This window comes from Rhodamnia argentea, chromosome 9, assembly GCF_020921035.1.
Source record: "Rhodamnia argentea isolate NSW1041297 chromosome 9, ASM2092103v1, whole genome shotgun sequence".
NCBI classification, from domain to species: Eukaryota; Viridiplantae; Streptophyta; class Magnoliopsida; order Myrtales; family Myrtaceae; genus Rhodamnia; species Rhodamnia argentea.
The window spans coordinates 2384472-2405768 of record NC_063158.1 but is presented as its reverse complement, the minus strand read 5'-3'; the positions used below and the strand labels follow the sequence as shown (position 1 = coordinate 2405768).

Sequence of the window (21297 nt, the reverse complement as noted above, 5' to 3'; positions counted from 1 at the left end):
GGAAGATGGCAAGCACATCATTGTCATGTGCATACCGATTGACACAGCAAGCAAAGCTCTCAAAACACACAGGGATCTTACTTCTCCATAGCAGGAGTTTGCAGTCATAGAGCCTACAAAGTTACACCCTATACTAAATAGCATCGCTCTAGACAGTGATAATAATACTACGAATATAACATGTTGTTTCTCCATACATGGGTTAGTAGCCGTTCGCACATCTAATACAGCCTTAGATGGCTCTTAAGTCTTTAAAGTTGAAGCGGGTACCGGACAGGGAAGAGAAAGATCTGCCAATGATACACAGACAACGTTTTTGTCAACTTTTGCTTTGTTGCAAGCCGAAGGAAGCAATCTTGTTCTTGCATACAAATCATCATCTCACGGTAAGCATCTGAAAAGCATTTTTCTACCGCATAATTCTCAGTTTCGGCAGTTGACTTCACCTGATGTGCAATTCCAAGCTCCAATCTTATTTTTCTTAATCCTGTTCCTGGCTAGAATGTAGTCGGACGTGTTGACAGGGTCTCTCTGGTTCTCCTCTGGTCCATAGTACCTTTAGATCACCTCGTCTCCTTCCCAATGCTAAAAAGGTTCCTGCAGAAATGCACAAATCTCCCAGTTCGTAAAGAGTTCTGTCAATGTGGCATTGATACATGCTTTAATTAGGTTTGCATGAGGACATTACCAAGTGTAAATGGAACAATGTAAAGCAAGGCAGGTTGCCCATGCCCATCCATCAAATTCAATGCCACATAAGTTACAAGAAGACCTGCGGTCGGTTGTGCAGCAGAAAATTGTTACAAAAACAGTTGTATTCACAAGAAATGGCAAAAAACATTTAACAATTTTTTCATACCTAATCCATAAGCAAGCATTGCCCACAAGAAGTATCCAGCTCGAAGATTCTTATTTGCCAGCCAATCATATCTGCAAATAGCACATTATTGCAAAATCCAACGGTGGACAGACAGCAGTTTACCAAGATATTGATTTGCTCATGTTCCGCCAGTTACAAAAATGAATACGTGTCAAAAGTAAGCGAGAACTTATTCAATTAAACATTTTAGTTATACAGCATAACCGAATCTGATCCAAGCTGGAGGAAATGGGTAAACCTGAGAGAAAATGCTACCACCAGTCCTGGCAAAAGAATGTCACCAAATCCTATGATGCTATAACCACCCCATGGATCGAACATCCTGGGAATCTTCAGCAGCATCGGAATTCCATCCTCTCCACTTCTATCACCACGAGCTACCTATGGAATTGCAATCAAAAGATCAACAACAACATTGTTGAGCTCTAAAGAAAAGGCACTTCTAACCTAACTTTGACTAAATGATTAGCAAGAATACTTACCACAATCATCACACTTTCGTGGAACAGCTTCTTTGAAACGAACACCCAGAAAATGTCATACAAGAAAGCACAGCTTAGAAGAACTGTTCCCACCTGATTAAGGAAACAAGAAAAGTCATGTTAGAGAGAGATTCTCCAATATCCAGGATATCAGCCCTATACAGTTAACTCACTCAGAAGACATACATAGTCAACTACCTGTACAAGGTTTAAACAATGCCGAAACATTAAACAGGGGAACAACATGCGGAGCAACTCTCGAAATAAAGCAGGGGAACAATATGTAAAAAAGATTTAAACAATACTGAAATAAGTCGAGATCAAGGGAGAAATGGCAAATTCCACAACCTGACTGATTCAAATTGAATTTCGACAAAGCAGTGGTAGAGAGTACTGGGGTTGCTGATTGGTGGCATATTAAGGGAGGATCGATGGGAATGGGTGAAGGGTTATACTCTCTGTTCAGAAAAACTTCCGCATTTGCTGCAGAAGTGTGAGCTGTCAAGGAGGGACTATCTATCCCTTTTTAGAGTAAAATATAACCTGTTGAGAAATTGAATCTGATGCTAGTAATGGGACATATGCTTTGCAGAATACTAGCATTGACATTGCTAACTTGAACTCAATTTGTGAATACAAAGACACGTTAGCTGAATTGCAGCAGGCGAGGATTAAGCATGAGGTCAGGGCAGCAAATCTAAATCCAGACAAGCTAGCAAAGATGGGATTGACGGGATCTTACGATCTACTTACTTTTGATTGTATTCCTTTTGGTTTAGAAACAAGAATGACTTTCACTCTCAACTTGAAGCCCATGTACAGCCACTTATGCTGTGTATCAAGCTTAATTATCCTAATTATTAGGCCTGGGTATGTTCATAGATGTCAAATCCTATTCTACTAGGATTAGGATTTATTATAAACAAGGAGACTAACCAACTACTGTATGTAAGCAGCAAAGATACAAGATTCCTTCTTCACAAGACATATCTTTTGTCATAATAGAAGACACCAAACAACCGAAGAAAGAATGACGGCCTCGAGAGAATCTTATTGATAACAATGATGTAGAGCTTGTTCTTTACCATGTTCATTGGACACCAGAATTCTAAGAGCAATCATCTGAGCAAAGTTAATTGGAATGACTACCTTGAGATTTGGAATTCGAACAATTTGAAGGACGGTGACTATCAGAGCAATCCCCTGAAAGGAAGCAGACAAAACAAGTCCATAAATTTAATGTTCCAACAAAATCTCATAAACCTTACTTTAGCTGGATATTCAACCAACAATTGTCCCTGCTTTACGCATAAAAAATCCCAAAGAATGGTCTCACTTGTTATATTCTCGTACAATGTAAGCAGCAAACACGTTAAGAAAGATCTAAAAGAGTTAATAACAGAAGAGGCGGTGTAAATAAATCATTTTCGCAGACACTATGGTAACCCTATTTATCAGGAGAAATAATAAAGTAAATGATGACATGTGGAACAAAGAAAAGTAAACGTAGCATCTTCAAGTCACTCTTCAAAACAGCTAGTGCACTTGTAAAAGAGGCAAAAGTAAGAAAATATGTAAATTTATGCTGTACATACTCGTATAGCAAGATATTATAGGAGAGGTTGACATATTCTTTCCTCAACGAAAGCAAGAGGAACTACAAAACCAATGCATATGACTCAGTGACAAAATAAGGAACAAAAAATATCAGAGATCAGCGTTAGCAATTGCTCATCCCAAAAAATATAACTTATCCATTAGGATGATGAAATCTCCAGAGACCTGACCAACCTTGAGCTTAAGCAGTGACTGTAAGTTATTATACCCAAGTCATTTAAAGATGGAGGCAGTTGGATGTTTGTCAGGTAAAGGAATTTTACTTGTATAATAAGATTGATGAACACAACAATACTTAACAGTCAAGTATCTGCAAAACATACGACAGATACAGTCAAGAGATGACAAGAGGACAACTTCTGATGCAGATTCTCCTTACTTAACCAACTTCACTATTCTCGCAGAAAGGGAAAAATCATCTAGAGCATCACTGGGACTGCGCTAAAGATTACATTAAAAAGATTGCAGAAAGCATAAGGGCAATTGAAGCTTACAAGTATGTCTTGACCAATCCAGGCGAAAGAATAGTTCCGATAAACAGCCCAAACAACAGCAAATGCTATGCAGAATGGAGAAACAGCCAAGGTCAGGTACGACACAGCTCCAAAGATCGGTACTTTGGTGTATGAATCCCCAAAATTTCTGAACCATCTGTAGAAATGGACAAATAATTAACTCTAGCACAGAAAAAGTATAAAGAGAATCCAAACTGTTGTCTAATAACCACCTACCGAACCGAATACCATCCCTCCTATCCATAGCACCTTAACTATTTCACCTTCATATTCTAATGTGTTAGCGTCGTCTTGTCAAGAAAAACTATCGTGGGCTTGCTATTATCAGGTTGTCAGAGAATATTTATACAGGGAAAGTTATAATCAATAGCCAGCCTCGCATTCAGGGAGAGGTGTCTCTAGCCACTAGTAGTGATAGTAGTTACCATGCAATACGACCTTATATTACATGACCATAGAAGATTGTAAAGGCGCTACAAAAAATAGGTAAAATTCCAAAATAAGATCCAATAAAAGGACCAATTCCCTATTGAACATTGTTTTTTGGGTGAATTCTCAAATCTTAGCCAATTTCTCTTTACAGCTTCAATTGACAAGTTTTTATGTTTGTTCTGCACAAAAATGCACATTGATAGGGTTACCACTGTATTCAACATAAATAAATGACTTCGGCAGAATAAAACCACCGTCTTCGACATAACAAACAACAACATAATCAATTAACCAACAAATGTTTCTATAGCGAAATAATGAGACTTTAATATTCTATTGTAAGAATTTGGCCCAATAAATAACATGCGCCAGTTCCCGTAGAGAACCAGGAACCAGACCAGAACCAGCCGGTTCGGGAATTCGGGAACTGGCAGTTCCAAAACCGACAGGTTCGGTACATGTCACAGGGCCAGTTCCCAGTTCAAGGCCAGACCAAGAATCAACTCACCTGAAACCAATCACCCCAACTGCATTGTATCGCATCTTTTGTTAGGTAAGGCACGATATTTAGATCCTTATACCAATCAATTCAGCCAAATGCACAAGATTAATTATCCTTGCAGTCGACCAAGTATGAGAAAGATGAGCTTATGAATCTAAATTATCATAACATGCAAGAAAAAACATGTCGAATAAGGAACTACCTTGACAATAAAGCAACCAAGCAAGTTTGTAAGCCCTGCACAACAAAGCAGCTACTATGTCAGATTTGCACTTAAAGAGTATGCACACAGAAGCACAACAATCCCAAAAGATGAAGCAAATGCTGGAGCTGCATCATGAGCTATTGTCCTCTAGTAAAATGGAACAATCTAGAACTATCAAGTGACTGGCCTGTCATTAGCTTAGCAGGCACAATTCTGTGCAAAAGAATGCGCATATTTGCAATAACAGGGGATGTCAACCAAAGAGTTATACCTCTACACCACCTATGCAGAACAGAACTACCAAAAGTTCTATGAACCAGGAAGACATAAGTTTGTAGAGAAGAATCAGGAAGCACGAAGCAATGATGACAAAGAGGACGGCTGAAGTTGTGCTAATTTCTACAACACCAGTTGCGCCTACATGTTTGTCGTCTGTAAGTTCATCCACAGCATCCTACAAGATTGATAAATGCAGAGAAGGTAAACCATTGAATCAGACGAAAAGCATCTACCAAAGGAAAGCCCAGGTGTACATTGTTTCCCAGCACCAAATCAGAAAAACAACCTTCATTAGCTTGTCCTGTTCTACAGCTGCTTCTCTAGCACTCCATGCAGACCAGTATGAGGCACACAGGATGGTACCAACAGCCATTAGCCAGAGAAATACTTCAGCTATGTCAACTAAAGGACGCCTAGGAGAGTATAGCTGCACATACACTGCAAACAATCTGAATGTTTAGCAAACGAACTGCATATTGAGCAAGTTATACTTTAAAGATAAAAGAGAACTTGAAGTATGAGAAATGGCAGACTGAGAATTGAGGTTTGAGAGGGAATTTTAATTAATACTATAAGGAATTGTTGGGCCTAGGGAGGGGGAACCACCACTGCCCGTCCCCCATCCCACAACCCCCCCCCTCCCCTTCCTCTCCTAGGCATCCGCCACTGCATATGACTAAGAAACTTCTGTAGATAAATAAATTTTGTACACTTGAAGTTATCTATATGTTTTCAGATTGTATCAAGGTATGGAACCTTAATGCGGAAAAGACCTGACATTAGACATGCAGCTAATTCAAAAGAAAAATTGCTTACCTGATGAACTATTCATCAGCATTTTCTCGAGGCTTGAACCAGCATCCTGCGGGAGCATGATCGCTGGTATTTTTATGTCCAGCTCAGTTTCATCGGGATCACAAACCATCTTGTATAGTTCTGTCGTGGAAAAGAAAGCTTCATTAATGTGGCGAACAAAGCCACGTACTAAACCGACTTATCTCAATGGCCAATGAAATGCTCAAGTTAAAAAGATTTGGTTTCTATTTGGTTTCTATAGGCAGGCAGGAAGCAGCAGTTATCTTGTCCAAGTTCCAATTTTCATGTCACCCACATACTCTTCATTACCAGCAACTCATGCTTGTAGCAAGAACAAGTATTGGTTTTCTTGACAAACTACAGTCACGATTACCTCTTTGGTTGTTTACAATTAGGATAGCTGATGCATTAGCAGCTTCTGCATTATTTGCTTTTGCAGTAAATGTGCAGCTGCCTCGATCCACCAGGATGACATCACCAGTGAGCTTAACAATATTGAAATTATAAAGTCAGTCATACTGACGATGCAACAATACATCTTCAGATGTAAGTAGGGCTTCTTGTGAGTCACTGGAGTGTTGAGGCGACCTAAAAGAGATACCTTCTTTGTTTGCGAGCTGCAACAATCGCGAGGATCTGATAGAGTAAGGCGCGAATGGTTTGCATTTTTCTCCTTTGAAACAATTGGTTTACCGAATCTAGCACCAACACCAACAAATTCGCTGCTCTCATGTCCATCAACCAAGGTTTGGACTTTAACCTGACAGAATCATTATGAATCAGTCCCCAGAAAGGCAACTATGGTAACACTTTGCTTTAAAATGAGAAATAATTCCAACTCTACCAATTCATAACCTACGCGTAACCTAAGAAGATACCCATCTTAAAATCAACAGCTATTTCCCCAACCGCAGCTCAACAATGATAAGGGCAGGCAGAAATTGGGGTAATGATATATCTACTGAAGAAATGAAACCTTCTTCACAAATAACGTGTCCCACCTGGGGAAATCTCCTCAGAAAGACACCGAAAACCAAATTGACAGCAAATCACACCAAAGAAAAGAAACACCGAAAACAAACTTTCCCGGATAACAAGCTATAGCAGCTCACAGCTCTGCATGATTGTGCCTAAAGTAGTAAAATTGCTCTAAGCTATCAACTCCATCAGCTCCCTCATCCTCTTAACAAGCAGCAATAAAATGAAAAACAACCCGGTGAAAGCATCAATGATTGCTATAATCAGTCCCTCCCTTGCATACAATCAAGCAAGAAAAATCAAGCAAAGCACATTCCGACCCCGAATTCTAAGCATGACTGGGTCGCTCATCCACCAAACAAGCGCCGCGACTAGTTTCGACCAACGCGAACAAAGCAAGACCCAGTCAACAACACACGAACTGTGACCGGCGACCAGCTCAAAGATCGCCAGATCAAAGCATGCTCCAGTCAAGAATCGGACGCAACAAGAGCTGCGAAGGAGGAGGGGGGAGGCAAAGTCATGAGTTACCAGAACAAATTGGTTGTTGCAACCGGGCTTCTTCGGAGCGGATTCGTCGTCGTGGACTATGTCCCCGGCCCTCGCTGAACGCGGACCACACGCCAGCGAAATCACGGCGACCACAGAGATCACCCACCACACTCCCCGGAGCTCCATCGTTTCCCGACTGCAGATTCAAGCAGCGCGCATCACAGCTTCAGAGAGAGACCGTCAAATTAACTGTTTTTCTTTCTTCTTCTTCTTTTTTCTTCCTCCTCTTGCCGGTGGCGTTAGGACAGGGCCGGTGGTTAAGAAAATGGTCGAAAAAAAGAAAGAAGTCAAAAAAAAAAAATAAAAAAAGGTGTAATAAAGTTGAAATTCAAACAGGTTAGCTGATTCCAAGACTCGACCCCAATTATTTAAAAGATTTAAAATACTCTAACTCAAACTCATCGACACTCTCAAGACGATTCCACCACTAAAAGCACTAGAAATTAAGTTATTCGATTGAGTTCACAAGTTATAACATACTGTATTCGAATTAGATCTAACTTTTGTGTCCGATCAGCATTCGAACCGTTTGAAATCAGCTCGAGAAAAATAATATCTATCGAGCAAGCCCTACCAATTTATTAGCAATTTGACATTCGATTTAACCACCGACATATTTATGTCGTTATCTTATTCATCGATAGCCTAATCGGAAAAGACATTACCAGCAAAAGAAATTAGTTGTTGGATAATTTTATCGTATATTATCGACTATTAATTGTTGAGTGACATTATTAATAAATAAATAAATAAAAGGGATAATTTGTCAAAAAATCTCAATCCTTAATAATTTTCCAGGAAAACCAATGGTTGGAATAAATCACCGGCAGTGGCCGGTAAATGGACTATTTCCGTACGTTTCCACCGGTCAGTTACGGTCGTCAATCTATTTCCGCATCTTCTTCTTTTACTTTATTTTTTTTGCCCAACATTTTTGTTCTTGATTGGTCACATAGTCAACGTCGTCAAAACCGGGGCACAAAGAAAACGTCACATATCACGTCAAATCTTTAAAAATTATACGAATTGACATTTAAACCCCTCGAATTCTTTGCAAGGAAAAAAACTATCAAAAATCTTGAATTATTATCACCGTGACACATTTAACCTAAACTTTTTTTGTAATGTAAAAATTCTTGAATTTATATTTGTGTGACGCATTTAGCTTTCATCAAGCTTTCGTCAACCAGTGATGCTAAAAATCTGTCTTCATGAAACGACGAAAGGCAAACGATGTTTGACATGACGCAGATGTGACTTAAAGAAAAAAAAAACGACGCCGTTTTTGTCTTAAGATCGACAGATTTGCAGTTCAGAGCTGAACACACGGCAACAAGAGAGGGGAGACCGTCCTCCTGCCCTTTGTTCTCCAAGTCTCGGACCGACCATGTGGTCTTCACTGTGTGTTTGCGAATGGGGAATGAATGCTTGTGACAATGTAACTAGTACCACTCTTCAATCATAGTCATGGTCGCTTCAAACCCACCCACAAATCCTCCTCTATGCCGGTTGGATCTGATCACGAGGCCGACGATCCGCGAGCTTGCCCGAGACAGACGAAATCGATATGGGGCGGACATGAATAAAGTGCATTTTCTGGTTAATAAGGCCCGCCAGTTCTGATCATGCCCAAGCAAGGCCCGACTCGATAGATCCCGTATATGTTTTTTTTTTTGGAGATAGGCGGGTATGAGCAGGTTAAGTTTGTCTTCAACTTCCAGTTCGCGGAATGATCACCCCTAGTTTCACTTCCAGTTACATCTATTCTGAGTTATTAACAGGAGGAGCTGAGATGGAAGAAGTTGGGTGATGAGACGAGGAGCATACGAACTGTACTGTTTGCTTCAGACCGTTTCACTTTAAGATGAACACAGAATGTACCATTACATATAATATATCAAGGCAAGTCAATTGATTAATTTCCTGGAAAGAAAAGTAGACGAGGCATCTCTGACTTGTAGATCGAAGTTGTTCATTTGTCAATTCTTCTGCTTCGTGGAAAGAACAAAGTCCGTCGTGGGAATCAACAACCTTTTTTAGGATCCGGGCTCTGGAATGCGGCGAGCCGACCGTCTGAGCTAGGACTAGGACGCATGAGGCCGAGGAAGTTGTTAGGAACGTGATATTCTGATAAACTGTGCCTGTTGCTCCACATTGCTCCACCGCTCAGTCTCAGTCCTAGCGCACTCTCATTCGCTCGAAGCAAGTTCTCCAAATTCGAAAGCTGGTCGCTGCCGAAGCTCATGTCCATGCCCGGATAGAGTGTCGTGGGAAGCCTGGCCAGTGTGCTCGGTTCCGAGGCGCCGCCGTGATTCGACGAGCCTTCTTTTCTAGGACATGCCTGAGCGAGGCTCCCGAGTCGTCCTCCTGGATTCAGAGCCTCTCTTTGAGAGAATCTCGACAGGACAGGATTAATCCTGAGCATGCAGTTTTCACTCAGAGCGGCGGCTTTCGAGATGGTAGGGAACATTGAGCATTCTGGGGGACCTGTGGGATTCGAGTGATTGGACAAGCTGCTGAGATGCGAAAGGAAGCCCGAGTTTTGCCCATTGTCCTTCTCGACCGTCCTGCAGTTGGCTCGACTGTCGGGAGTCACCTGGCGATTGCTTGAGTCGGGTGCGGCTTTGCTTGCTAAAGGCCTCTCCAGGAACCCAATGTTCCAATCCAGAGCACCCTTGCTCAGGTCAAGTTTGCTCGGCTGGAGTTGGAGATTGCTCTTCGAGGGATCAGAAGATTGTATCGGCTCATTAGTTCCCGGGACTTCTTTGACGTTCGTCTTCGATTTCGAACCACAACCATCGCTTATGTGATTTTCAGTGGGTCTAGGACAAGTAATGGAATCCGACGCCTTCTTCCTTTTGGCTGGTTGCGTGGAATCCCTGCCCTTGCTTTGCCTTTTCTTGGCCGGCTTCAGCTTCTGTGCTCCAGCATCATCATTGGCACGAGTCCGATCCCTCATCTTCACATTCTCCTCGATGCTCTTCTGGTGCTGCGATTGCAATTCCTCTCCTCTGTTTCGTCCACGGCGCGTCCGAGTCTTATGCCTCTCGCTTTGAAGAGCCAGGACAACACCCTTTGCAGAGCTCTTCCAATGCATCGCCTGATCGTTCTCCACGCACGCGTGACTCAATGCTGGTTCGGTCTTGTCTCCACTGCAAGTGTTGTCCTTCCTGGATGTGTGCGCCGAACCATCTCTGGACACCATCTTGTCAATTTCCTCCCTCATCCACGCAACCATCTTTATCCTTTCATCTTCGAGCTCCTGCACTACGGACTTCGTGAATGCTCGAAGCTCGCTCGCAATGGAAGGATCATAAGCAATGCCTTTTCGCTTCTTAGTACCGGCTCCAGCATTGGCTCGCCTCTTCTTTGTTTCCTTTACTGAATTATCCTTCCTACTCCTTGTTTTCGCCTTCTTGGTTTTCTCATTGGCCTGATCTGTTCCATCGGGGCATGATGCTTGTCCTTTCTCCTGAGGCCTCCTAGAATAGCTGGACTCGTCGTCTCCTGGAGAGATCTGATCGTGGACCAGTTCATTCTTCTCCGACGCTCGATGACGGCTCGAATTGGACTCGTCATCGTCGCTGGACGAAACATCTTCGCCGTTCCTGAACTCCCATCTCTGCTCAAATTTCAGGTTGCATCCGATTTCGAATCCTGGTGACATCACATTCAGGGCCATCCTAGCTAGAGTTTGCGCTTATGCAGCCTTACGAGTACGTGATTTCTCGTCTGCCCTATAGTTGATCTTCTTGAGATTTGAGAAAGATTGCATTATCAGATGCCACAACGAATCAATTATCAAACACTGGTTGAAACGACAACAAAATTAACAAAAAGATCGAGAGCATAAAGCAGATTCTCTTCAAAATCCATCCCGGGCACGGCATACTCCCTGTGGAGCAACAAATCAATCTCAACCAAACTGCTTCAGGCATAACACTGCCGGAGCTTATCACTTTAACAGTAAGCTGACGAAACCGAGCAACGCCATAAAACATTAAGACAGCAAAATGGAACCGGCGAAAATCGTTGCGGACTGTAATAAAACTCTTGGCATCGCCCATTCAAGTCCCAGGATGGATGGGTGCAAGAACTAACCTATGCCCTTATCAAACTTTCACAATCTCCTTTTCAACAGAACAAACCAGGAATTCGACGAGTATGATTTGATAACTATTAGTACTCCTTCGCCACATTCAACGCCGAATGGCATGGATTCAAGGACCCGATGATCAATTTTTTCTTTTCAAAAAAAAAAAAAAGAGAGAGAAAAAACTAATACTGCTAAAGAGCAACAAACGAACTTAGTCAATATTGCTCCATTATTTTCAGCAGTTGGAGATTGCTTCTCACCATGTAACCACCTTCATCTTACTGATGAGAAGAAACTTCATGCAGAGCATCATCTTCTTCACGACCTTCAGCTCCAGTTTCTGCACGCCATCTCCGGCTCTCTCTCTCGTCCAATTTATCTTCCCGCAGCGTATCTCTAAAACGGGGAAAAGATCAACGTGCTCTCCGTAACTTGAACGCGGGGTTTCCATATACTTCGCTTGTTTCCCTGTACAGCGAGTCAGCTGAGTTGGGTGTCGAGTGGCACAGACGTTACTCACCATTTTCGACGGCTGTGGTCATTCTTTAGCCTCTCTTTTTCCCCCTCAAGAACAAGTCTTTTCCTTCCCCATTTGGCTAGAAAACTTTATTGGTTTGAACTTTTCAAGAAGTGTATCAAGGGTTAAGGGCTTGAGGGAAAACACAGCTTATTTGGAGGATTCTGCATTTGCTGCATGGAGAGTGGTCAACATGATTTGCACAGAAATGCAAATAGCAAGCATTAAATGCGTGCCATCAACCGAGTAAGAATTACCAAAAACATCCTAAACCTATTGTAATTATGCTAATTCAATCCTAAACTTCTTTTTTTTTTTTTTTTACCAATTGAGTCTTAAACCTTTTGTATATGGGCCAATTCAGTCCATTTGGCCGGCCAACCAGCGTTGACGGGAGAGAAAAGCTTAAATTTGGAAGTAATAACTATTTTGCTTAAATAGGTAGAGTGTTTGCTGGTTAACATATGAGTGATTATGATATAGTCCCAGCTCACAGTGCAATGCCACTGTTTAGATGAGTTTTGTACGTCCTTAATTTTCGCTAAATAAGACAAATGTGTGTCTATTTGGTAACAATTTTGATTCTCAAAATCAATTCTGATCAGAATTGATTTTTTCTAATTATGTTCCCTGAACGAGTTTTAAAGAATCAAAATGCATTTGGTAGTTGCACAAAAGTTCTGTTCTTGAAACAGAAATACGTTTGGTAAATGTACATAATTTCTGTTCTCCGGAACAATTTCTTTTCCCATTTTATTTTATTTAAGTCAAATAATTACGTCTTGTCACTATAAAATCAATCTATATAGCATCACTAATAAAATGAATACAAATCATGCATAATCCATAATTAGTTTATTTATTTCATGAAGCATAAAGACACATGCAACGTCCTTAAGAAAGAAAATAAGCTCAATAGACAATTTACACTTGAATTTTTACCACGAATTTGCACTTAAATACTTCTATATTTAGCCAAACTCATACCCAACCCGACCCATATTAATTAAACACTTTTATATTTAACCAAATCATGGCATGTTTGTTTCTTATAATTGGTTAAGAGTGCAATACGAATCTAGAGAATTTTTATTTTTTTAAATTACTTTTTTAAAAAATTATTTGTTGTTTTTAGTACTAAAAAAATAATATTTTTTAAATGTATTTTTATCTTGCTTTTATTTTCTATTTTCTTTTTCTTTTTCTCCGGCGACCGGTGGCAATTGGCGGTGGTCGGCGACGAACAATGGTGGACGAAACAAAGTAATTATGGAAAAAAGAATAAATTTTTTTTTATTCTTGTTTCTGCTCCAAAAGTGTTCTCGGGAATATAATCAAAAAATTTTATAATCGGAATCATTTACGTTATCAAACAAGTTTTTCATCCTTTTTTGTTCCGACAAACAAAACCAGAAAATCAGAATTGTTGCTAAACAGGCTTTTAGTGATTTTCTTGAATTGCTTTTTTCCCATTTCACTTCTGAGGTTTCGAGTTCGAATCCTTAAACATTTCTTTCCAAAGAAAGAGACTCATTGCCTCTTGACGGTTATCTTGAAATATTTTAATCTTGACCTCTCAAGAATTCGCAGAAGTGCCCGTTCTAAGTAATGTTACAAGTAAAATAGGACAATTGTTCAAAAAGGTCTAAAAATATTACACTTTGGTCAATTCAATTATAAACATTTCAATTTTGTTAATTTTTTTTATGTCCGGCTCTCTTTCATCATATTTTACTATACAAGCTACACTATATGTACTATGTGCCATGTGCAAGTTGCGAAATCTTGCTTCCTCCTTACACATTCTCGCCCCACTCCCCCCCAAAGGTGGGGATTCGAACTCCCCACGTTCTTAACACCGACAATCTTACATGACACCACTAGAGTCCAAATCAGCGATTTTTGATTAAAATCGACCGATGAACTCAATTAGCATAGTATCAAAAGATTTACGATTCAATTTGCAAAATCGAAAGGCTTAAAGACTTTCATTTGGAAAAAAATCAAATCGTCCAGGGTTGATCACTAATCAATTTTTTTGAATTGCTGTTTATTATTGGCACTAATTTCTTTTAAGCTCACGAAAGTTCTTTCTGGAGCTTGGGGCACATTGGAAGAAATTCCTGCATTACCTAATGAGCTGACTCCTTTCCATATCATTAGTTTTCTGAGGCGAAGAAACATGCTCTTGCTGACCAAGTTCTGAAATATTTGGCAATGGACAATGAAAAGTGAGTGTATCACTCTTTGTTGATCCTCTTACTTTTAAAAGTGCCAATGGAATATGTATTAAAAATCAACCCAGCCAGAGTCTCCTGAACTTTCCCTTCTTAACACATCATCATCCCCATACATAATTTCCACCGCAAATACAGCGTGCAGCAGTTGTTTCCGGGCAAAGAGATTAAGCACTTATTATGATCGTTCTTTCTCAAAGACATAGCAAACACGCGAACACCAAGGAGAGATGATGTTCAAGCCGCCAAGCTTTTCGAGGCGATCTCAAAAACATTCTCGGACAGTCCATTGGTAGACATGATCATCTCTAACTGTGCCTGTAAAAGAGGCACGGAAAACAGCATCGATGAACGAAATTGGCAAGTGAAGTAAAACAGGGTACAGAAAACACCGTCCATGACAGGAACTCCATACCTTAGCAAGGTTCTGCCTCGTCTTGTCGTAGCGTCTCCATCTTGAGAAGGCAGAGACCATGCGGGACGCGACCTGAAATTTATGAAGAGAATGCAGGTAAGCACTAAATTTACCTAGGATATGTTAGCATACCATCACATGAGACACGGTTTTTCAAACCAACCTGAGGATTTATCTTGTCTAGTTGCACCACTACTTCTCCCAAGAACTTGTAGCCTGAACCGTCCTTCGTGTGGAAGTTCACAGGAGAACGACAGAACCCGCCAATGAGCGAGTATACCTTATCACCCAGAGAAGCAGATTGGTTAGGTCAACATGCATGTAGAATGCAGTTGAGGATGAACACACTCCTATCCATGGAGCAAGTGCTTACCTTGTTTGGATTACGCAAATCAAATGCCGGATGGTTCAAGAGATTCCGGACATTCTCAACATTACCAGGAATGTCAGACGTTGCTTGAAGAGCAAACCATTTATTCACCACCTAAGGGAAAGAGGTTGAAACATGTCATTGAAGACTATACCCGACAACAGTTGGAGATTCCAACTGTCACCCACTAAATGAATCCACAACATGCTAATACTGACAAAGATTTCACAAAAGATAAGCTTTTAAACACTATCCTGCGGTAAACAGCTAAATTGAAATAAAAATCCATAACAAACCCAAAGTTTTCCCACATAAGGACACACTGAAGTTGTATTTTCCTTATAAATAAATCTGGACACACTTCTTATTCAACAAGCTCCATTCGTTCTCTTCCCCAAAGAGTCGCAGGCACATTCTCAACCAAGGAATTCGAGAATGGATATGAAGATATTACCAAGGAGTTGTGCTGCCACTTGCTGTAGAAGTCAGCTAGAACCTCCTCACGAGTTTTAGTAGGATTCTGGGCAATTGCCGCCAAAGCTGCAAATTGTTCGGTCATATTTGCGGCAGTTTGGTACTCATGCATAGCAAGGGCAGTACACTCGGGATCATCCAGTGCAGCCAGATATACTGGTTAATTTTGGAAAAAGAAACACGCAAACTGGTCAGTAAACTATAGCTTTCTTATGCTAGAATCTTAAACACAACTTCAAAATGCTAAACACATACCAAGGGCAGTGTTCTTCAGAGCCCTCCTTGCCATGTTGTCATGGTTAAACACATACACATCTGAGCTTCTATTATTTTCAACCTGAAGGTTTAACGAGAAGAGCAAGCTCAATAATTTTATTAGACATATTACACCTTTTTCACGTGCAAGAGAAAGTACCAGAATGGTTACCGTGCTTATTAAGTCACCCTTCAACTCCTGAGCTATCTGCTTCCTGATGAATACTCGAACAGCATATACTGCATCAGGATCTGCAACATCCATCATGTCCATTATCTCCCCCTCACCAGGAAGAGTTATTGCCTTCGCAATGAATTCCTGAGCATAGCAAGAATGTCAAGGTTCTTCTAAGCATTAATCTTGTTCTCTCAAGGAGGCCAAGAAAAGATAAAGAAGAATCACTAAATCAGGGTGTCTGAGTAGGAATGAGACCCTACTTTGTCCAGACTTGGATCACGGAGGATGCTTCCAAGTCCATGAACGAATTTGGGGTCCAAAACCAATGGTTTCTTTTGTCGGAAATCGGCAACCAAGGTAAGCATCAGCTTCCTGGCCAGTACTTGCCCGGCTTCCCAACTAACACAGAAATAAAAGTGGTAAAGCTCCTCCATCATTTGGTAAGGCAAAAGATCGGTATATGAAGAAATAAAAAAACAGTCCTCATTAGGACGAACCGGTTGAACTCATCCGAATCGTGGGCAAGGAGGAAAAAGAGGTCACTATCTGCCAGATCAGATTCAAGGCGAATAGGAGCACTGAAACCCCGCAAGAGAGATGGGATTGGCCTCTCATGGACATCAGCAAACACAAATTCTTCTTCTTTCTGCTTCACATTATCAAACCGTAAAAGATGTTATATCCGAACTGATGGATAGTGAAAAAACTACGGATATTTGATCATGAGAGGATATCAACAAACCTTGGTAACACGAAGAACTGTAGAGTAGACTGGCTGACCATCTTTTGCTATAGATTGCAGTGTCCCCTCATGATGTACGGAGGACAAAGGTATGTCCTTGCCAGTCGAGTCCAGTAGACCAACCGACACGGGAATGAACATCGGCTCTTTAACTGGCTGCCCTGGAGTTGGTGGTACCTCTTGGCTGCACATAACAAGAGTCACAAGGCAACACACTGATTGAGCTGGAAAAGATGAAAGGACCAGACCAATGCTTCATTGTTTGGATGCATACCAAAATTTCAAGGAGAAAGTATGAGCTTCAGCATTGTAGGACGAAGTCACTTTTACCATGGGGGTCCCGGCTTGCGAGTACCTATAATACAATCATAAGTAGTTATTGACATGAAACCAAACTAGCAGTTTAGCACAGACATCGGGGCAACATGCTGTATACCATAGTAAGAAATTGGAGAATTCTGCATCATTTGCATCCCTCATTGCAGCAAAGAAATCTTCACAGGTGACAGCCTGACCATCGTGTCTCTGAAAGTACAGATCCATACCCTGAAACAGAAGATAGAGTTAAGTATCAACCCCAGGATGAGGTCTTGTCAGGATGAAGACAGACGTAACTCTTCTCACTCAATTTTAGGTTCTCCCATGACCAGATGATCACTCTCAACCTTACCTTCCTGAAACCTTGACTACCCAGCAAGGTCTTGTACATCCTCACAACTTCAGCTCCCTGAAAGTTTGATCCCCGGTTATCAAACATGAAATATGATTACTTGATACACCAAAAGAATTTCCAAGTCCAGATAAAAGAGTCAAACCTTTTCATACACCTGCAGACCACCAGAAACAACCAAAAAAGAGTATTAGAAAATAGAATCAAAGTATGAAGTAGAGTAAGCAAGAAAATGTTAAACCTACCGTGACTGCATGTCATGCGATAGTGAATCCCCAAGTTTTAATCCAAAATGATTGCAAAAGAACCAGAGTCAGAGAAGTCAAAGGAAACAAACAAAGAGAAAAGGAAATATTAGAGGAAGAAATGTACTGCCCCCCTAGGAATCACATAAAACAAGTACTTGCCTGTGTAAAAGTTGTCCATCTGAGAAATAGAATATGGAAAAAGTTAATAAGGCATTCCAGGACAATAATCATGAAAGACAAAAATTAAACTAACAGCATATATTTGACTCCAAACCTTGATGTAAGAATGTGGCCGCACAGGATGAGCCATTGGACCAGCATCCTGAAAGGAAGAGGGAAAGCAGAATATGACCAAACAGTTTGGAGAAAAATTATCAGCAACTGTATCATCCTAATTCAAGAATAAACCTGGCTCACCCGCAAGATTAATACATGGATAATTCCATGAAATCCTTCCCATCAAAAAGATGAGTGAGGAAGGCATAGATTCTCTAAACACATGAGAAGACAAACCTGTGGATACTGATAAATACGAAGCTTTGAAACATCACTAATCCGCTTTACAGTTCGGCTTCCCATGTCAGAAGAGAATTCCTGCCAATCTTATGCACAATGTTCAGAAATTCATGTAACAAAAGGATAATAACTTTGCTTTAAAAGTAATGAATAAGACACCATACTTGATCACGGAAAACAGTGAGCCCTTCCTTTAGACTGAGCTGGAACCAGTCGCGACACGTAACTCTGAAGTCAACCAATCCACCGGAGAAAAATGAAAATGATGCCATCACAAAATGAGGAAAAAATTATACAGTGCAAAGCATAATGTGGCATGCTGACTGCAGAAGATTTGCATGGTTATGTGCGGGTGTGGGTGAGAAAGAGACAGACCTGTTGCCAGTCCAGTTGTGAAAATACTGCACGGATAATAAAAAGAACCAAAGTCATGATTGACTTACCATGCAGATTACTAAAATAAATTACAATTTAACTTATCTTCAGCAACAAAGACAATTTATTAACCTCATGGCCAATAACTCCTAAAATTGCAGCATAATCAGCATCTGTGGCAGTCTCTGGAGATGCCAAGACAAGCTTTGAATTGAAAATCTGAGGAGAACAAACACATATGTGATTCCCAAAACCTAGGTAAGTAGTAGAAGATCGATTATGGGGGAAAGAAAGCTCGAGACAAATGAGAAAACATTACATTCAGACTCTTGTTTTCCATGGCTCCCCTGTGCATAAAAAACAAAAGCACTTTCACCGAAAGAAAGTTGAAACGGAATCATAATACCACTAATCGACAAATGTTGTATTGAGTCTACAATTACACCATCAACTTCAACATCACCAAAGGTAACACATACATGTTAAAATCTGGAACGGCCACAATATTAAAGAGATCCAAGTCATACTCGAGACCAAAAACCTGTTACACGAAAGTATCATAAGTTAAGTGATAATGGCAGTTGCTTACATAACCTAAAGATTGCAAGTGAAAACTTGAAAAGCTACCGAAAACATACATCCTCATCCCACTTCATAGCTGCTTTAAGTGCATACATGGCGTGTCCAGTCTTAGGCAGGTCCTGCGAAGGAGTCCAAATCCTAAGGGACACTTTACGTCCAGAACGAGTAATGAATGAGTCATCTCTGCTCTCCAACTTCCCAGCTACCAACGCGAATAAGTAGCATGGCTTCTTGAAGGGGTCCTCCCAAAGGGCATAATGGCGGTCATCCTGCTTAAGAGCGAAAAAGAATTGTTACTGATGATCCATTGACGGTCAAACTTTCGAAATTTCATCAACTGGCAAGAAAAAGTAAAGTCAACCTCAAGATCGCCTTGCTCAACAAGGTTCCCATTAGACAGTAACACAGGATATAGAGCCTTATCAGCTTCAATTCGGCAAGTATATCTTGCCATAATATCAGGGCGGTCCTGTTTATATAAAAAATCGATCATGAAATATTGAATTCACAATCATTTATTTGACAAAATAAAAGAAAAGGGGAACATGCTAAATCAACTAATCAGACCTGATAATACGTGATCTTACGAAAACCCTCTGCTTCACACTGAGTGCAGAAGTTCCCAGATGACTTGTAGAGGCCCTAACAAACATTGAAATATACGAAACATTAGAAAATGTAAACAGAAAATACCAGGAAATAACATAGCCAACGAGGCAATTTTCACCTCTAATGATGTGTTTTTCTGAGGATAGATTTCAGTAACAATTTCCAATGTGAATACACTGCTTGGTGGTGATGGAAGAGTCAGATGGCGTGAATCCAAAAGGTAATCCCCATCCTACAAAGGAAATCCTTTGAATTAGAAAGGCTGAAATAATACAACCCCCATAATGCTGTTCAACCTGTGGGAAGGAGTAGAGACATATTTTCCTAAAGCATTACCAGATTCACATTTTCCTTGAAAAAAGTGAGAACAATGTAAGTCCTAAGTGATGGTTTGAGAACACCCTAATGTGCTATGTATATACCTTCAGCTCCTTCTCATTGACCTTGGCAGAAACTAGATTTAAATCCTGTCCATTCAGAACCAGCGGTGCTGAAGAACCTGTTCGTTTACATTGTAAGTCATCACATGAAAACCGTAAGATTGCCTCACAAATATTTTTCCAGAAAAAAACAAAGCTCACAGTCAGACCCCTGGAGTACTGAAATTAACACAAGAAAAAGGTAAAACGTGCCCCCCACCCCAAAAAAGAAGCAAAAGAATAAAACAAAAGTACACTAGACATAGATAGTTTTTACTTTCTATGTATAACGCATGAAGAGCAGATCATGAAGCTACCTTCAACTCTGGGAATAACGCTTATCTTTGAACTGACAAAGGTCTTCTCCTCGCCCAGTGAAAATTTCAGATCCACCTGAATGGCAGTTTTACAAGGAGACAAATGATCTAGCATGTTTAAGCAGAAGATCCCAGAAGCTCACATCACTTGGCTGATGAAGCAATTCATACCGTATCAAAATAATAATATGGCAATTTGTAATCCTTCAGAAATATTTCTTTTGGGCCATCCATTTGTGATTCCTCAACTTGCTTAGGTGTAGCCTCTGTGGCAACTGAACAAATTAACCTGCTCACTTGCTTAGATCTCTGAGTCCACATTTAGGATAAAATCAGTTTCAATCAGCAATAAATTAAATAATATTCTGCATGCCAACTATAATTACAGTGGCTAATGACCAGACAATTATAGGTTGTACTGTTTCTACTACCAGTATAAATCCGGAAGAAAAATTAGATTTAGTTGCAGCGACTTACACTTAATGCAGCACTCAAAATCCTGTAATTCCTCCTGCTCGTAACCTATGGAGAAGCAATTACCAAGCGAAGCTCAATACAACAATTGCTTCAAAATGGATATCCTCCTTTATGAAAAGCACAAACTAAGGTCCTACCCCTGAGCTAGTGAAAGTCCTATACTAAATAATATTTCTTGCTGACTTGATGTGCGAAGCACCACGGAAGGCTGAATAGAAGCCAATAATTGAAACCTTTTAGCAAAAGTAAATGACAATAATAAGAACCAAAAGAGAGAAACCATTCAACCGAGAACAACCAACGCCTTCAATTTTCCCTGACTTCCCCAGATAACCATATCTCTATCTGGCAAACCAAGAAAACGGAACTAGACACAAGCGCGCGCATATAAGGAGTTGATATTATACTACAAAAGTGCAGGCTCATTCATATGCTCGAGCAGACTAGTCCCATCACTCCACTCGCATATTTAAGCAAAAAGAAGTTAAATGTCAAATAAGGGTCTGAGTTTGAGTGATCACAGGAGATGAGGAGATCAAACC

The 21297-nt window shown here is 40.5% G+C and overlaps 2 protein-coding genes across 3 annotated transcripts; both read right to left on the bottom strand.

Moving 5' to 3' along the window:
- Positions 1–63: 63 nt before the first annotated feature.
- LOC115756117 (signal peptide peptidase-like 2) lies at positions 64–7513 on the bottom strand. The gene is made up of 14 exons (XM_030695802.2): positions 7238–7513; positions 6330–6488; positions 6102–6213; positions 5729–5848; positions 5199–5350; positions 4905–5087; positions 4631–4665; positions 3474–3630; positions 2512–2565; positions 1363–1455; positions 1119–1261; positions 860–930; positions 689–772; positions 64–597 (listed from the first exon to the last, which is right to left on the bottom strand). The coding sequence occupies exons 1-14, from the start codon at positions 7382–7384 to the stop codon at positions 482–484; spliced, it is 1626 nt and encodes a 541-aa protein (XP_030551662.1). The 5' UTR covers positions 7385–7513; the 3' UTR covers positions 64–481.
- A 6587-nt stretch (positions 7514–14100) lies between these two features.
- Positions 14101–20969, bottom strand: LOC125316515 (puromycin-sensitive aminopeptidase-like). Of its 2 annotated transcripts, none has more exons than XM_048284934.1 (32): positions 20893–20969; positions 20756–20800; positions 20450–20587; positions 20279–20354; positions 19965–20041; positions 19661–19774; positions 19501–19575; positions 19295–19402; positions 18990–19202; positions 18831–18892; positions 18671–18698; positions 18484–18570; positions 18352–18377; positions 18141–18204; positions 17974–18054; positions 17735–17782; positions 17620–17638; positions 17458–17462; positions 17358–17369; positions 17213–17269; positions 16979–17088; positions 16817–16897; positions 16543–16726; positions 16298–16446; positions 16061–16199; positions 15795–15941; positions 15623–15704; positions 15348–15523; positions 14897–15007; positions 14687–14803; positions 14524–14595; positions 14101–14426 (listed from the first exon to the last, which is right to left on the bottom strand). In XM_048284934.1, exons 3-32 carry the CDS (start codon positions 20510–20512, stop codon positions 14346–14348), a joined length of 2664 nt encoding a protein of 887 aa, XP_048140891.1. In that variant the 5' UTR covers positions 20513–20587; positions 20756–20800; positions 20893–20969; the 3' UTR covers positions 14101–14345. The 2 variants fall into 2 exon arrangements, with proteins under 2 accessions (XP_048140891.1, XP_048140892.1); XM_048284935.1 differs by having other exon boundaries at positions 20450–20553.
- Between the last annotated feature and the right edge of the window lie 328 nt (positions 20970–21297).

Bases quoted from the DNA above. Each gene is read 5' to 3' on its own strand.
- LOC115756117 (XM_030695802.2), bottom strand. From the start codon at position 7,384: ATGGAGCTCCGGGGAGTGTGGTGGGTGATCTCTGTGGTCGCCGTGATT. The intron at 3,631-4,630 runs GTAGTTCCTTAT...CCATTTCTACAG, and splicing joins TTGGTTGCTTTATTGTCAAG to ATGGTTCAGAAATTTTGGGG. The intron at 773-859 runs GTATGAAAAAAT...AACCGACCGCAG, and splicing joins AATGCTTGCTTATGGATTAG to GTCTTCTTGTAACTTATGTG.
- LOC125316515 (XM_048284934.1), bottom strand. From the start codon at position 20,512: ATGGATGGCCCAAAAGAAATATTTCTGAAGGATTACAAATTGCCATAT. The intron at 19,775-19,964 runs GTATATACATAG...TTTCCTTTGTAG, and splicing joins TCAATGAGAAGGAGCTGAAG to GATGGGGATTACCTTTTGGA. The intron at 15,008-15,347 runs GTAATATCTTCA...TCTTTCCCTTAG, and splicing joins AGTGGCAGCACAACTCCTTG to GTGGTGAATAAATGGTTTGC.